The 15876-nt window shown below is 44.0% G+C and overlaps 1 protein-coding gene across 2 annotated transcripts in view; it reads right to left on the bottom strand.

Moving 5' to 3' along the window:
- The window catches only part of KCNG3 (potassium voltage-gated channel modifier subfamily G member 3), a 43370-nt gene extending 28270 nt beyond the window's left edge, over positions 1 to 15100 (bottom strand). Inside the window, exon 1 of one of the 2 annotated variants that reach the window (XM_044261671.1) lies at positions 14436 to 15100. In XM_044261671.1, coding sequence (XP_044117606.1) covers positions 14436 to 15100 — 665 coding nt within the window. The remainder of the gene's footprint in view (positions 1 to 14435) is intronic. The other variant, XM_044261672.1, reaches the window with a different exon arrangement.
- Positions 15101 to 15876: the final 776 nt, after the last annotated feature.

Here is a 15876-nt window from a genome sequence, read left to right as displayed (position 1 = left end):
GCAAAAAATATCACATTTCGATCTATTATCATCTATCATCAAAAAGATTTACAGGGGAGCCTGGATGGCTCAGTCGTTAAGCATCTGCCTTCAGCTCAGGTCGTGATCTCAGGATCCTGGGATGGAGTCCAACATCAGGCTCCTTGCTCAGTGGGGAGCCTACTTCTCCCTTTCCCTCTGCCTGCTGTTCCCACTGCTTGTGCTCTCTCTCTATGTCAAATAAATAAATAAAATCTTTAAAAATGAAAAATAAAAAAAAATTTTACATCTATAGAGTATTTCTACAGAGAAGGTTTCACTTGAATATAATTATGAGAACATTGGGGCATCGGGGTGGCTCAATCAGTTAAGTATCTCACTTCCACTCAGGTCATGATCTCAGGGTCCTGGGTTGGAGCCCCAGGTAGGGCCCCATCCTCAGTGGGGAGTCTGCCCCTACCGCCATTTGTGGGAGAGAGCACACACACACGTGCTAGCACATGCACGCTCTCTCTCTCTTTCTAATAAATAAATAAAATCTTAAAAAAAAATATGAGACCATCGGGCAAGTTCAAATTCAGGGACATCTATAAAACAACTGGCCTAGAGTCTCCAAAAACTTCAATGTTAAATAATACTCTGAGTGTGATCACTATTTTGTTAGATGGGAAAATGTCCTTATTTTTAGCAGCTACATACAGAAGTATTTAATGATGGAGTATCAAGACATTTGCAACCAACTCTCAAATTAATAATGATTCTAGATAGAGGCTGTTCTTTGTATTATTCTTGCAATTTTCCTATAGGTTTGATATTTATAAAATTAAAAACTGGAAAAATTGTTTTTAATAATCTACCTACTGTAGAATCAATTATGTTCTTGAAATTTGCTGAAAGCAAAATTGACAACCACTTACCTTGCAAAAGGATTTGTTGCCCATCATTAGAATCATCCACTTTCTTACTTCCTGGGAGGTACTGCATTAAAAAAAGCACTTAGACCAAGACTTACTCAGTAGCTGCCAAACACAGCAATTATTCCTCTACTTTCAGAAACCAGTCCTAAATCTGGTAATATCAGCGACGGTTGAGATATTAAGATATCTCAATACGTCTCTGCCAATACAACATCTTGTTTCATTTTAAAGTTCATTTACTTATTTATTTTAGTAATCTCTACCCCCTACATGGCGCTCGAACACATAACCCCAAGATTAAGAGTTGCATGCTTTTCTAACTGAGTCAGCCAGGCACCCCGTCAATACAACATTTTAAATTAAATATTTATATCTTATGTGCTTTAAGTATATTTTCACCAAAACCTAGGAACTGCAAACTTATCTTGTTCAGCTTTTGGAACATGTCCATCATGTAATTGAATCTGCAAAGCCAATCTTCACTGTCAAACCAATCATTCAAATCAGATGTACTTTCTTAAGGAACAGACGGATTTATTTTTTTCAATTCAAATGATGTGTAAATGAATTTCCCTATGACAACCTTCTCCACGTTTGAATTTTAAGACAAAAGTGAGGAAAAAGAAGGAAGAGAGGGAAGGAGAGAGAGAACTAAAAAATATATATAGGACAGCTGAATTTTCTTATCTGTTTCTGCATTCAGTATGTTGTTTTAAAGTACATAAAGAGAATTCAGCCTTACAAAAATATGTCGTTGGAAAAAGAAAGTTGAAAAAAGAAAGCCTTTTCTGATAATTGTGAGTATGCTTCTTTGATACTACCCCAAAACTCAGAAAAAGCAGGACTTTTTTCAAGATTAGTTGCAATGTGGAAACAATTCTTGTCACTGAACTTTTGGTATTCGGTAACATCAAAACCCCTTGGTCCCTCAGACACCTGGGATGGATCTTTTGCATGGTTTTGTAACATCGGGTGTTGGGTCATTTAGGATGTATTGGTTACTGAATTATGTAGATCTCCCAAATGTTAACACATTTCACTCTATATTTTAAAAGTCATGATTACTAATATCACTACCAACCTCACCAGAAAAATTAAGAGCCAGAAGCCAGCAAGTGCACAGTGGCAGACTGGAGTTTTTCAAGTACCTAATTTTTACTTGAAAGCTCTAATTTTAGGGGTACCTGGGTTGCTCAGTTGGTTACGCCTCTAACTTCAGCTCAGGTCATGATCTGTGTTGGGCTCCATGCTCAGCAGGGTGTCTGCTTCTCCTTCTCCCTCTGTTCCTCTTCACCCCACCCCCAGCTCTCTCTCTCAAATAAATAAATAAAATATTTTTTAAAAAAACGAAGCTTGGGACACCTGGGTGGCTCAGTGGGTTAAAGCCTCTGCCTTTGGCTCAGGTCATGATCCCGGGGTCCTGGGATTGAGCCCCGCATCGGGCTCTCTGCTCAGCGGGGAGCCTGCTTCCTCCTCTCTCTCTCTGCCTGCCTCTCTGCCTACTTGTGATCTCTGTTTGCCAAATAAATAAATAAAATCTTAAAAAAAAAAAAAAGAAAAGAAGCTCTAAATTTTAACAAATACTGTCCTGTTGTTTTTTTGTTTTGTTTTGTTTTTTTTAAAGATTTTATTTATTTATTTGCGAGAGAGAGACAGTGAGAGAGAGCATGAGCGAGGAGAAGGTCAGAGAGCGAAGCAGACTCCCCATGGAGCTGGGAGCCCGCCCGATGTGGGACTCGATCCCGGGACTCCAGGATCACGCCCTGAGCCGAAGGCAGTCGTCCAACCAACTGCGCCACCCAGGCGTCCCTGTCCTGTTGTTTTCCTTGAAGTGACTAACTCACCTTGCTCATTTATGAGAAAACGTCTGCTACACTATATACTCAAGTCTAAAGAGCCACAGTTTGTCAGTTGTTCTGTCAAATAAAAATGTTGTTTCGTGAAAAAAGCTGCTACTCATTGCTGCTACAGCTTGCAACTCATTCAACTGTACACGTACTCTCCCTCGAGACAGCCAGCATTTCAGTATGCTGCAGAAGTGCCTTCTGCAACTTCCCATTTCATCCCCTAAGATACTTAAAAATATATACTTAAGGATCAGCTGTGATAAAAGCAATCATTTTGACTGCATTGTCAAGGGCATTCCTGGTGACACTTTTTTTTTTTTTAAAGCTGTGACGTACATGGTGGCGGAGAATACAACTACTAACACTGTTTGGTGCCCCTCCACTGTCTCTGTTCTTGCACCTGACATTCTGGGAACACAGGGTCTTCCCTAGACTTCAATGATGTCTCACCTTCTTCTCTCACCATCAGTGACCCCGGTGCTTCTTCTCACTATACAGGAAGCTGTTGCATAGCAAGGGCTGTCCTGATTATGCCTCGAGGCCAACTGAGTTATACCCTCTATTAATGACAATGACTCACTTCCTTTTTTGAAATGTCCTTCCCATTCTGTTTCCCAAACAATCATAACCTTTTAATATGTTACACAAATGCAGCCCCTGATTTAATAGGACCTACACCTTGCGAATCCCAGTTTTGGCCACCCATCCCGTCCCCAGCCACCTCTCACATGCATCAGTGCAGAGGAAACCAGTAAATCTAAATCTGTAAACTGAAATTAACACACAGTCCCTAACTTGTAAATACATGATTTCCCACACCAACCGTGAATACTCACAAAAGTCCCTGCTGTACCAGAACTCTTATGATGGAATAATGAGCTCTGCTTAGGGGAAGTATCTTGGGAAAATAGAACAATCCGTGAGTCAGGATGGGCCTCCCTGAGATCAGAGGGCAGCATCTAGAGTCAGGCTGGTTTAGAAGACAGCAATCAGCAACCCACCCTCTACCCTCTATTTGCTATCCTTACTTTACAAAGGGGGATGCACCAAGGCTTAGAAGGAATGTGCTCGAGGGCACACAGCTGGACAGGCCAAAACCCATACTGAGACCATTCTACACCAAGAGTTGACAAGCTTTTCCTGTAAAGAGCCAGAGGGTAAATGTTGCAGGCTTTGCAGGCCATATCGTCTCTGTTGCAACCGTTCAATCCCACTGAAGCTGCCGGAGAGCTGCCACAGACAACATGTAAACAAATGAGCATGGCTGTGCTCCAATAAAACTCTATTTATGGACACTGAAATTCGAATGTCAGATAATGTCATAAGCCAGTATGCTTCTTTTAAGTATTTTTCCACCATTTTTAAAGTTAACAAGCACGGCACTTGGCTGGCTCAGGTGGTGAAGCACGCAACTTGTGATCTATCTCCAGTTGTGGGTTCGAGCCCCATGCTGGGTGAAGAGATCACATACAAATGAAATATTTAAAAATAATAATAAGAGGGGTGCCTGGGTGGCTCAGTCGTTAAGCGCCTGCCTTCGGCTCAGGTCATGATCCCAGGGTCCTGGGACTGAGCCCTACATCAGGCTCCTTGCTCAACGCGGAGCCTGTTTCTCTGTCTCCCTGCCGCTCCCCCTGCTGTGCTCACTCTCTCTCACTATCTCTCTCTGTTAAATAAATAGACAGATAAATAAGTAAACTACATTCTCCCATTGTCACGATCACCATCAACCCCAATTCCCTACCACTCTGCATTTGAGGCACACACCTGCCTCAAAGGTTTGTGCTTTTTTTTTTTTTTTTTTTTTGCCAGGACACGCCCTAGGCTTGGAACTCTCTCGGCCAAATACTTCCATGGCTGCCTCTTGCATCCCTCCCAGGCCTTGTTCAGACATCCATTACCTGATCAGACAGGCCTTTCAGGACCATGGCTCACACTCTATAAACCCCCCATTCTGCTTTGTTTCTTCATAGCACTTATCACTATCTGCTATATATTTATTTATTAGAGTAGATGGATGGCTCATAAGCACAGGGACTCTCCTTTGTTCACTGCCTTATCCCCAGCACCCAGAACAGTCGCAGATATACAGGGGTTGCTCAATAAATGTTTGTTGAGTTTAATGAATCAATGAATGGAATGCCATAAAACCATTTGCAACTGATTTCTTAAAATATAACCTGTTCATAGGTTGAAGGCAACTTATAAATACACACTTTTCAGTCAAAAATGAAAATGTGGGGCACTTGGCCGGCTCAGTTGGTTGAGGGTGCAGCTCTTGATCTTGGGATTGTGAGTTGGAGCCCTAATACTGGGCGTAGAGATTACTTAAAAATGAAATCTTAAAAAAATAAAATAAAATGCTATTGTATTCGCATGGTTCTTTCACATGTATAATCATTTGAAATACATGTTGAGAGATGCCTGGGTGGCTCAGGGGGTTAAGCCTCTGCCTTCGGCTCAGGTCATGATCTCAGGGTCCTAAGATCAAGCCCCGAATTGTTCAGCAGGGAGCCTGCTTCCTCCTCTCTCTCTCTGCCTACCTCTCTGCCTACTTGTGATCTCTGTCTTTGAAATAAATAAAATCTTAAAACTAAATAAATAAAAAAATACATACTGAGTGACTGCCTATATGCAAGGCATGGAACTACATGTAGTCAAGCACAGAATTTCTGTTCTCAAAGAACTTGTAGACTAAAAGGACACTAAGATGTTCATAAGCAACCTCAAGAAAAGAGAGACCATGAGAAGGGACCCAGTACAGGGAAAGATAAAGACCTAAGGAAGTTTGGTTTCCTCCTGAGGTCTTGGTCTTCATTCTCTCATTGACTCGTCTGTGTGAAATCCCCACTGATGCGGGTACAAGCCCAGAGGAAGGTAATGAATTAACTTGAGAGTCCTGGGTTCTTTCCACCATCACATTTTCCTTTTGATTTTTTCTTTTTCTTTTTTTTTTTGCCTGAGAAAGTCAGATGATTGCCTCAATTACACACTTCTCTTTGTCAGTAGTGTGAAAGCTGAGGAGTCCTTGCTCACAGACAAAGAAAAATCACTTATGTATAACTTTTCCAAACACTCCGAGAGAACCCACCAGTTCATGACTGAATGAGGAACGCACACAGAAATGTTTTGCCTATTGCTTCATCTGATTCATCTGCTCAGTCAAAATGCCTGGGTTTCTTTCTTGGCCGTTCATGGGCTCCAGCTTTCTAACACATTTCTTACTCCCTCAAACACACCATCAAGACCTAATGCTTAAAGTGGTATGATGACACTTGTACCTCTCTGTGGTAAAGTTCACTGAGCTGTACCCTTTAAAGGTGAGCTCAACAGTATGTGACCTGTATCTCGATAAAGTGGTTATATTTTTTAAAAGGTGGTTATTTCCAAATGTTTGCTATTACAGGTTATTATTAGCCCTTCTATTGATTATTGCTTATGATTATAACAGTCACTATTATGAATAAAGAGTAATGCTGAATTTCATAGTTTAGGGGGAAATTGGGTAGTATCTGTAAAAAAAATTTTTTTTCTAAAAATTTTATTTATGTATTTGACAGAGATCATAAGTAGGCAGTGAGGCAGGCAGAAGGGGGTGGGAAGCAGGCTCCCTGCTGAGCAGAGAGCCTGATGTGGGGCTTGATCCCAGGACCCTGGGATCATGACCTGAGCTGAAGGCAGAGACTTTAACCCACTGAGCCAACCAAGAGCCCCTCAAAAAAAATTTTTTTAAACACAGTCCTCTTGATCCAGCTATTTTTCCACCTAAGAGTTTATCAAACATATATACTCATACCAATTTGCAAAGATATATGAAAAAGATAGTTCTGGACCACTGTGCACATTTTTGAAAAACAGGAGTCAAACCAAACTTTCCACAGCAGTGTGGAGCAGGGACGTGGGAATCGAATACCAGGGCACCACTTGCCCATCTGTGAGCCATTTCACCTATCCAAATCTGAGTCATAAAATGGGGACGGTAACAACGCCACCTCCCAAGACTGTTAGAAGAGACTCAGGTAACAAAACACATGTAAAAACTTAACAAGCTGGCTAGCACGTATTAACAATTAAATAAATATTACTATGAAAGCTATCGCTGTTACTGACAGGACAGATGCTTGTTGATTGAATTGTGGCCCATCCAAACAACTGAACACTCTACAGATTTTCAAAAGAATGAGAAAGATTTCTATCAACTGATATGGAAAGAGTTCCAAAATATTGAGAAAAACACGAATTGTTTGAACAAGATTATAAAACAATCCCAGTTATAAATTTTTAAACATATCCATATAAGATAGGCCTGGGTGACTCAAGTCGGTCGAGCCTTGGACGCTTGGTTTCCACTAGGGTCATGATCTCAGGGTGTTGAGTTTGGCCCGCTATGGGCTCCCTGGCTAGTGGGGAATCTGCTTCCTCCCTCCCTCTCCTTTTGCCCCTCCCCCTGTTCATGCACTCGCACTCTTTCTCTCTAAAATAAATAAATAAAGCTTTAAAAAATCTACATAATATGTATATATAACCTATACACATATGTGTGTGTGTGTGTGTGCGCGCGTGTGTGTGTGTGTGTGTGTGTGTGCGCGCGCGCATATGTACATTTCTGGTGTGTGTGTGTGTGCGCGCGCGCATATGTACATTTCTGGAAAGAATACCTAGAAATGGGATAATGGGATTGAGGAGAAAAGGACATGTTTACTCTTCACTTCATAACACTTAGAACCATACTTTTTTGCAGTGAGCAGTTTTCATTAAAAAAAGAAAAAAAGAAAAGAATAACATTGAAAATTATTACTTGCTTACTCAGGGAGAAAAAAAGCACCTTGATTAAAAAAAGGGTATTGACAAAAGAAAGTTTCCACTGAATTCTAAAATTGGCAGCAGATAGAAAACCCTACACATATTAAAAGAAACAGTCCACTGTGCAAGAACAGAATTTAACTGAGATTCAGGGCTATGTTCAATCCTATCACAGATCTATTAATTACCGGCTTCTGAAAATATCCACCTTATCTGCAAAGTAAAAGCACTGAGACTTTCACCTTCAGTTTCAAATATTGCTTTTTATTTTTAAAGTACTTAAAAACCTACTGAATTTATATAATATTGACCTGATAGGCGATAGAAGTAATACAATTGATTTTTAAATTTTCATCACTTGGTGTTTCATTTTGATTATGTATTTCATTTTTTAAACTTGGCCTAAAAATAACACTGCAAAAAACTTGAACATCTTTACATCTCCTAAGAGTCTCACTACTGTAACACAAAGCAATACAAATTAAAGATCGAAATTCTAACATGAAGCAACTTTTAGAAACAATTTCTAAAGAACAAATTAAAATTACAGCAAGACTTTGCAAGATGGGCTGAGACTGGCTGAGGGGACCGAAGTTCAGAGGCAAGGGACCAAAAAGTAAAAGGGGTAAGTACTTTGTATCTGACCCATCCTTCTCAAAGTTCTGACTAGCAGAGGGCATCTTTTTATGACACAGGCTAGCAACGCTGAGTGATTTTAAAAGACGAGTTGGTCAGGGCACCTGGCTGGCTCCATCAGAAGACAGTGCAACTCTTAATCCCAGGGTTTTGAGTTCAAGCCCCATTGTTGGGTATAAAGATAAGAGATTGATAAATAGATAGATAAAAAGTTGGTATAAAGATAATAGGATAGACAGATAGATAGATGAAGTTCAAAAAAAAAAAGGAGTATGCCTGTATGTTACAATGCCAAAAAAAACCACTCATCTCCTTAGCAGTGTCAGAATGATACTCAATGGTCCTTGAAGGCAAACTGCCTGAAAAATCTGTAGTTTGTCTTATCAGTCAGATAAAACAGTAAGAACATCAGCATTCTCAGATTACCAGAACCGGGATACCCGGGCAGCTCAGTCCTTAAGTGTCTTCTTCAGCTCAGGTCAGGATCCCAGCATCCCAGAATCAAGCCCCACACTGGGCTCCCTGCTCAGTGGGATGCCTGCTTCTCCCTCTCCCCACTCCCCCTGCTTGTGTTCCCTCTCCCGCTGTATTTCTGTCAAATAAATAAAAATCTTTAAGATTACCAGAACCGTCCATAGGTGAAGGCTGTGAATGCATTTACCAACGACCTTTAACAGAAGTCCTCTTGATGAGACGGTGTGGGTTGTACAGAAAGGAAAATGGCAAATGGTCCCTCTCCCACTGACTCTCAAAAGATTTCCTCCTCCAGACCTTCTCCTCACAGTACCCCCCCAAAGTGAGCAGCAGACACTATAGAGAACAAATGGACTCCCAGTTCATGACATGTGGCCAAGCCAGTAAAGCAGGAGGGACCCCACGACCAGTAGCCTTAACTGCTTCACTCAGTAAGACCTCACACTTTTCCTAGTATTGGTGGATGAGTCACCGTTAGGAACATGATAAAGACCCACATATCCATCTGAATCCAGTGACTTCTTACCACCTCCACGGAGATGCCCCTAATCAAGCCCCACATTCTCTCACATGTCACGTCTTGCTATATCTGCTGTTGCCCCGATAGGCCTCTGCCTCCTCTAAAATCTCATCTAACCACCTCTTGCCCTTAGACTAACTACTAGCCCACATGGGCTTTCCTTCCATTCTGGGGACAAGCCAAGTTCACTGTCATCCAAGAGCTTCTGCTTTTGCTGTTCCCTCTGTCAAGAACACTCTTCCCTTCTTCTTCCAAGGCTGGGTCTTTCTCATCAGTCTGGTCTCTGCTCAAGTTACCTCCTCACATCCTGTGCAAAGGGCATCCCTGCTGCATTCTATACCCATGTACCCTATTTGATTTCCCATCACAATCTGAAATTCTTATTTATGTGCTTCCTTTGCCGTCTGTCTTCCCTTCCTACTACCACCACCAGGTCACCAATTCCATGAGGAGGAACCCCATCTTATGTGCCGCTGAAGCCACACTGCTGGGCACAGTCACCAGAATCAAAACACAATTAAAATCTGCTTATGGTAGAAGGTTCAACTGTGCAAAAGCCGGGATGAAAGTTTCCCCTAACATATTTTCTGACATCAAATATTGCAGGATTGTGTATTTCTATTACATTTCAGTATATGTTAAAAAAAATAGTAAGGCAAAAATAAAGAAAAGCTGCTAGATATTTCTCCAGTACAGTATGGTAAAGATCAGAAGTATCACAACACTTTATGGTGTTTGAAAAAGCATGTCCTCCCACACACTGCTGGCAGGATTATAAAATGACATCAATTTTTGAAGAACAATTTGGAATTATCTATGCAAATTACAAATTCACATGCCCTTTGAGCCTATGTCTTAACTTTCAGGAATTTATCCTATGGACAAAAGCAAAAATAATGTACCCATACAGGATATTCACTAAAGCATTTCTATAGGTGAGACAACATAAGTAAATAAATAAATAAAAATTTAAAGGTGGTGTTTTTTTTTTAAACAGTGGAATATTATGCAGCTGCATAAAAGAATTTGGTGGCTCTTTATAGACTCATACAGAACAATCTCCACAGCAGGTTGCTGGTTTAAAAAGCAAGTTTTGGTACAGTATTACTGCACTGTTTCTGTTATTGTTTTCTTGCAAATATTTATGATATGCTTATAAATACACAGAATGTCTCTAAAATGACACACAAAATACAAACAACTTTGGTTACATCAAGGAAGAAGAGCAAAATGCCCAGGAGATGGAGAAAGACTTGTTTGTGTAGCTTTTAAACTTTAAACCATCATTTGATTATTACCCTCAGAGCATATCAATTTTAAAGTGCCTTATTCATAAACAAAAAGCTTTCAAATTATTGGTTTGGAAGACGTCTCAAGATTTCTTCCAAACTTAAGATTGTATGCTATTCCAAAATTTCAAAGTTTAATAAAAAGAAATGCTATGCTTGTCTTTATTCCTTTTCCACAATCGGTACTTGATGAAAGAATCATTCTTGGATTTAATAGGCTTTTTTTTTCTCATTTCTAGCACAAGATCCCATCCTCCTCAGCTAAGAGTTCCACCAGCTGAAGTCCGCGGCCTTACCCCAAACAGCTCTTCAATTTATGCAACAGAAGACATATTCCTGGAAGGTTATAGTCTAAATTGTAACATAAACAGTAAACATTTATTGTGCCAGAATAATTTTTTTCTAAAAGATGCTGTCATAATAAATAGGATAGGAGAATTTAGCTGCCTTCTAGGGCTTTTCATCTCCTCTAGTTTAGGAGGTAGGACATGTTTATATGTAAAAACAATGATCACGCTAGGAAGGATATTATAGATGGCAAATACATAGTACTGATAAGCAATCCCTCAAGAAATTCAGAAGGAAACATCCCATCTAAAGTGGGCAGGAAAAGCTTCAAAAAAGAAACAGAATCTGAGTTGGGCTTGATGGATGATCCAATTTCAACAGGCAAGGGACTGCAGAGGAAGGAACGTTCAGGGGGTTTGGAAACAAGTGAGCAGGCCAGTCTGGACAAAAGGAGGCTCTAAGTGATAGGAGTGCTCCTCGATCCTGGAAGCCCACGTTATCAGTCCCTGACACCCGCCTCTATCCTTCCCAGGCCCTGGATTAATTATGAGTCTTCCTAATATTTCCCCGAGTGGTCATTTCATCTACATTCTTACCACCTCCACACAATCCACACCCCCATTCCCGCCCTCTGCAAAGGTCTCCAAACTCATCCTCCTGTTTCCCATCTTCCCCCATTCCCAATTCACAGTACACAACTCATGACATTTGTTATTTTATATGCATAACCCACTCACCTCAAACATGCCAACCGCTAACTACTGCCTACAAAATAAAATCATTCTCTTTCTCAGTCGAGGCCTTCTAACATCTGCTCTCTATCCACCTCTCACTCCATCGCTGGACTCACACTCCCTAATATGCAAATGTCATGCCTATGCCCCTGCTGTTCCTTCTACCTGGAAAATATTCCTTCTTATGTTCTCACGCGGGGCAAACGTAGTGGTAAAGACTGTGTATACTACAGTTCATATAAATGACCCCCCACCACCACTGATGAGCAGTGCACAATATCTGCAACCTTCCAAAGATAACTTGTTTCCATGCTCCTCCCCCACTGTGAAGGCCAAATTGAGTCCCAGAACAACTCAGTTGTGATCAGTTTGTCTCTGATTTTCCTACATCACCAACTTAACGCCATTTCTTTATTTAAAAAAAAAAAAAAGTTACAATATTTGGAATACCAACAGTGCCTTGAACACAGCAGCTACTCAGAAAGGATGCTTGCAAATGGAGACAGGACTAGTTAAGAAAGGCAGATTGTGGGGGCAGCTGGGTGGCTCAGTCAGTTAGCGTCTGCCTTCAGCTCAGGTCAGGATCCCAGGGTCCTGGGATAAAGACCAGCATCTGACTCCCTACTCAGCAGGGAGCCTGCTTCTCCCCTCTCCAAGTAGTTCCCCCTGCTTGCACTCTCTCCCTTTCTCTGTGTCATCTAAATAAGTAAAATCTTTTAGGAAAGGAAAGGAAAGGAAAGGAAAGGAAAAGAAAGGAAAGGAGGGCAGATAGTGGTGAAACCATAAAGACCCTTAAAGGCCAAGAAAAAAGTTTTGGCTTTATCTGGCAGACACCAAAAATGGTCAGATGATCAGAATGATGTTTCAAAAAGACTAATTTCAGCAACAACAAGCAAGCAGGGTTTGAGAGACTATTGTCGAAGTGCCCGTGTAGAGGCCCTATCAGTCAAAGGGGGCCTATGGGAGGCACGTATAACAAATGTCATGAGTTGTGTACCTTTCAGCCTCCTCAGCTGCTCACTCATCCTTCAGCTTATCTGTCTGGGATTAGAGGTTGGCTTTCATATACCTACACTTGGGAGAGTGGAGCTTAAAACTGGACCTTTAAGCCAAGAAAAACATGCTTTTGCCTGAAATATCTGGGTATCTAGGAAACAGTTCTGACTTGGATAATTGCATACATATATAAAATAAACACACACAAATCAAGCATCCCTCTTCTTCTTCCTCCACTTCTTTTGCAGTCCCAGGAAGTCTAACTCAATTCTCCTGTTTCCTTTGCTAATGTAGTTTGAACTTTCACTAACCTTAGAATTCCACAATTACTAGTGAATCATTTCTGGGCCAGCTATCGCTCATTTTCCTATGGTCCACTAGAAGAATCAAGGGCACTTATGTATTTAGATATATAAATTCATTTCATTGTACTGATGGAGTACTAAATAAGTAATTCTTCTCTGTAAATCAAAAACTCAGAACATAATACAGTCAACGAAATTAGTTTACTAATGAATTTCCTTTTAGAGCATGTATCTTGGATTTCATGCCAAGATATCAATATTTCAGTAATGGACTCTGTGGTACTAGACAATTTTATTTACTACTTCTTAGTTTAAAAAACAATCTTCACTCTCCAAAGGAAGAATATTATGTGTAAGTAATGCACTCAACCTCACAACACATAATATCATTGGAAACATGCACATGTCTAACAGGAAAAGACGATCAGGCACAACCTAATTTTAAAAATGAATGGAGGAAAAATAAATAAATAAAACAAATAAAAATGAATGGAGGGGGGCCTCTTAAAACAGTATCAAAGGGGCACTTGGGTGGCTCAGTCCGTTAAACATCTGACTTCAGCTCAGGTCATGATCTCAGGGTCCTGGGACCAAGCCTCACATGGGGCTCCCTGCTCAGCCAAGAATCCGCGTCCCTCTCCCTCTGCCCCTCCCCACACTTGTGCTCTCTCTCTCTCCCTCAGATAAATAAAAAATGTTTAAGTCAACAAAAAATTTTTAAAAAACCAAAACAGAATATACAATTTTGTGTTTGTGCCCAAAGAGACTGTCTCCCTTGAAAATCCAACTTTACTATTCATTCCTCCTGTCAAATATGCAAAATAAACTCACTAGTACTAAAAACAGAAGTCTGTTATCTCTACTGAAAGGCAAACACGATAGAAGGAAAGATTCAAATATTTTCCTTGCATCCTAATAAACTGAAAAGAAAAGCTATTAACTACTCCAATACTGTTTCTGGATTTCGGGCAGTTTAAATATTTCTTCTTTTCCAAGGTAGTGATTTTTCCCCCCTCCCTATACTGAAGATCCTTCTGAAAGTCACAGTGTGTATCTTTGGTACTAAACGATGGACAGGTGCTTTGCTAACTCCATTGGAAAAGAAAAGAGAAAAGGGCACAGACATCCATTATTTAGTCTATCGTTAAGTTAATCTCTTTTATAACAATACCATTAAAGTACATACTATGCAAAGTGTATGCAACGTGTGACCACCGTATTTCACCATAACAAGACTTCCATCTTTCCAAACGCCACCAAAAATTGGCAAAAATTCAAGCTGCTCTTAGCCCAAGGTTAAATTGTTGAATACTAACAATAAAAGTTTAGGGACATCCAGTTAACTAGTTGCTATTTGCTCCAAAGTAAACTAAAAGATGGGGAGGCTTGTTTTTCTCTACCTGCCCCTCCCCATGCCTGGCGATTCGCCCTCCAGAGGCGGATCTAGTGTATGGACCACAGCCGCCAGGTGCCAGGAAAGTAGGAGCGGGAAGTGAGGGCCAACCCGTCCCCTAGCTGGCCTCACTGGGCCCGGAACCAGCCTGGCTCGGCCTCCCCGAGGCAAACAGGACGGAGACGGGACCGACGGACGGGACGGACAGAACGCGACAGGACGGACGGGACGGGCAGAGAAGCTGTGCGTCCTACCCGGAGGGCTCCCTCCCAGGACCGGCGGAGTACCTGCTCCGGTCATCCAGGCTGCGGTTGTCGGCCGCCGCGGCGCGCCAGTCCGGCAGGGTGCTAGCGCACAGCACCACCATGGACACGATCACGAACACGACCGACACGCTGGCCAGGATCTGCGCGGCCAGCGACGACGTAGGCTCCTCGAAGGTCCGCCGCATGCGCTCGAGCCAGCGGCGGGAGGGCGCCGCCTCGGCACCGCCAGGTCGCGCCTCGTCGCGGCCCAGCGCGCCCGGCTCGTCGGCCGAGTAGAAGGTGTAGGTGTCGGACATGCGGTCGTCGAGGCGGCGCTGGCAGCAGTACTCGAGGTGCGCGCCCTCCAGGCCCCAGTAGATCATCTCGTTGTAGAAGGAGAGCTCGCACATCCGCGGCGCGAAGCGCAGCTTGCCGTGGCCGCGCACGTAGAGCAGGATGAAGCCGAAGGCCTCCGAGTGCCGGTCGAAGAAGTACTCGTTGCGCTCGCGGTCGTAGTCGTCGCACACCTCGAGCACGTCGCGCTCGGAGCGGCAGCCGTGCAGCCGGCTCACGCGGCGCAGCGGGAAGTCCTTCAGCAGCTCCCGGGACAGCGAGTACCGGGCGCCGCCCACGTTCAGCACCACCGAGGCCGCCCTGCTGCGCCCGAAGGTCATGGCTGGCCACCCCGAAGCCCCGAGGCCCGAGGCCGCCGCCGCCGCCCAACCCCGGCCGCCGCGCGGGGCCTGCCTGCAGTTGGCCGACGGGGGAGCGCGCCGTCGGGGCCCGCGGACCGGCTGGCCGGCTCTCTCTGCGGGCTCTGCTCTTGCCCTTCGCTGGCCCGGAGACCCCTCGGCTCCAGTGTCCTCGTCAGCCTGGCGTTGCTGCTAGCGACGCTCCCTCGGCGCGGCGGCACCTGCAGGTGGCCGGGGAGTCCCCTCAGGCGCCAGCGCTGCGCGCCCACTGGCCGGGAACAAGGCTGTCAGCGCCCGGGGATGCCCCCCTGCGAGGCCGGCGTGTCCTTTCAGACCGTGGCGCGGCCCCCCAGCCCCCGAGGGGCGCGGGCGCCGGGAGGAGGCGCGGGTGCAGGGTGGCTCCCGGTCCCCGGCGCTCCCTCTGGCCGCGGCTCCAGCAACCGCCCCGCCGCCGTCCAGAGGCGAGAGGCAAAGTGAGCGGGTTCGGAGGCGGCGGAGAGCCGGCTCCGCGAGGCGGGGGCGGGGCCTCCTCGCGGTTCCCCCGCCTAGCCTCCCGGCTCTGCTCGACTCACCTCCCTCCGCGCGCCGCCCTCTTCTTCCCACCCGCGCCCGCACCTCCCGGGCTCGCGCGCCTGGGATTCCCCGGCGCCCCGCCCTGGACCTCGGGCTCCCCGCCTCGTGACGCCGTCCTCCCCCTCCGCTCCCGCCCGCCGCGGCCAGGAGGGGTCCGCGAGGCGGGGAAGGGAGCAATGGGGAGC

This window comes from Neovison vison, chromosome 8 (genome assembly GCF_020171115.1).
Source record: "Neovison vison isolate M4711 chromosome 8, ASM_NN_V1, whole genome shotgun sequence".
In the NCBI taxonomy this organism is placed as follows: domain Eukaryota; kingdom Metazoa; phylum Chordata; class Mammalia; order Carnivora; family Mustelidae; genus Neogale; species Neogale vison.
Note: the sequence above shows the minus strand (reverse complement) of the source record. Positions and strands in the feature narration are given on the sequence as shown.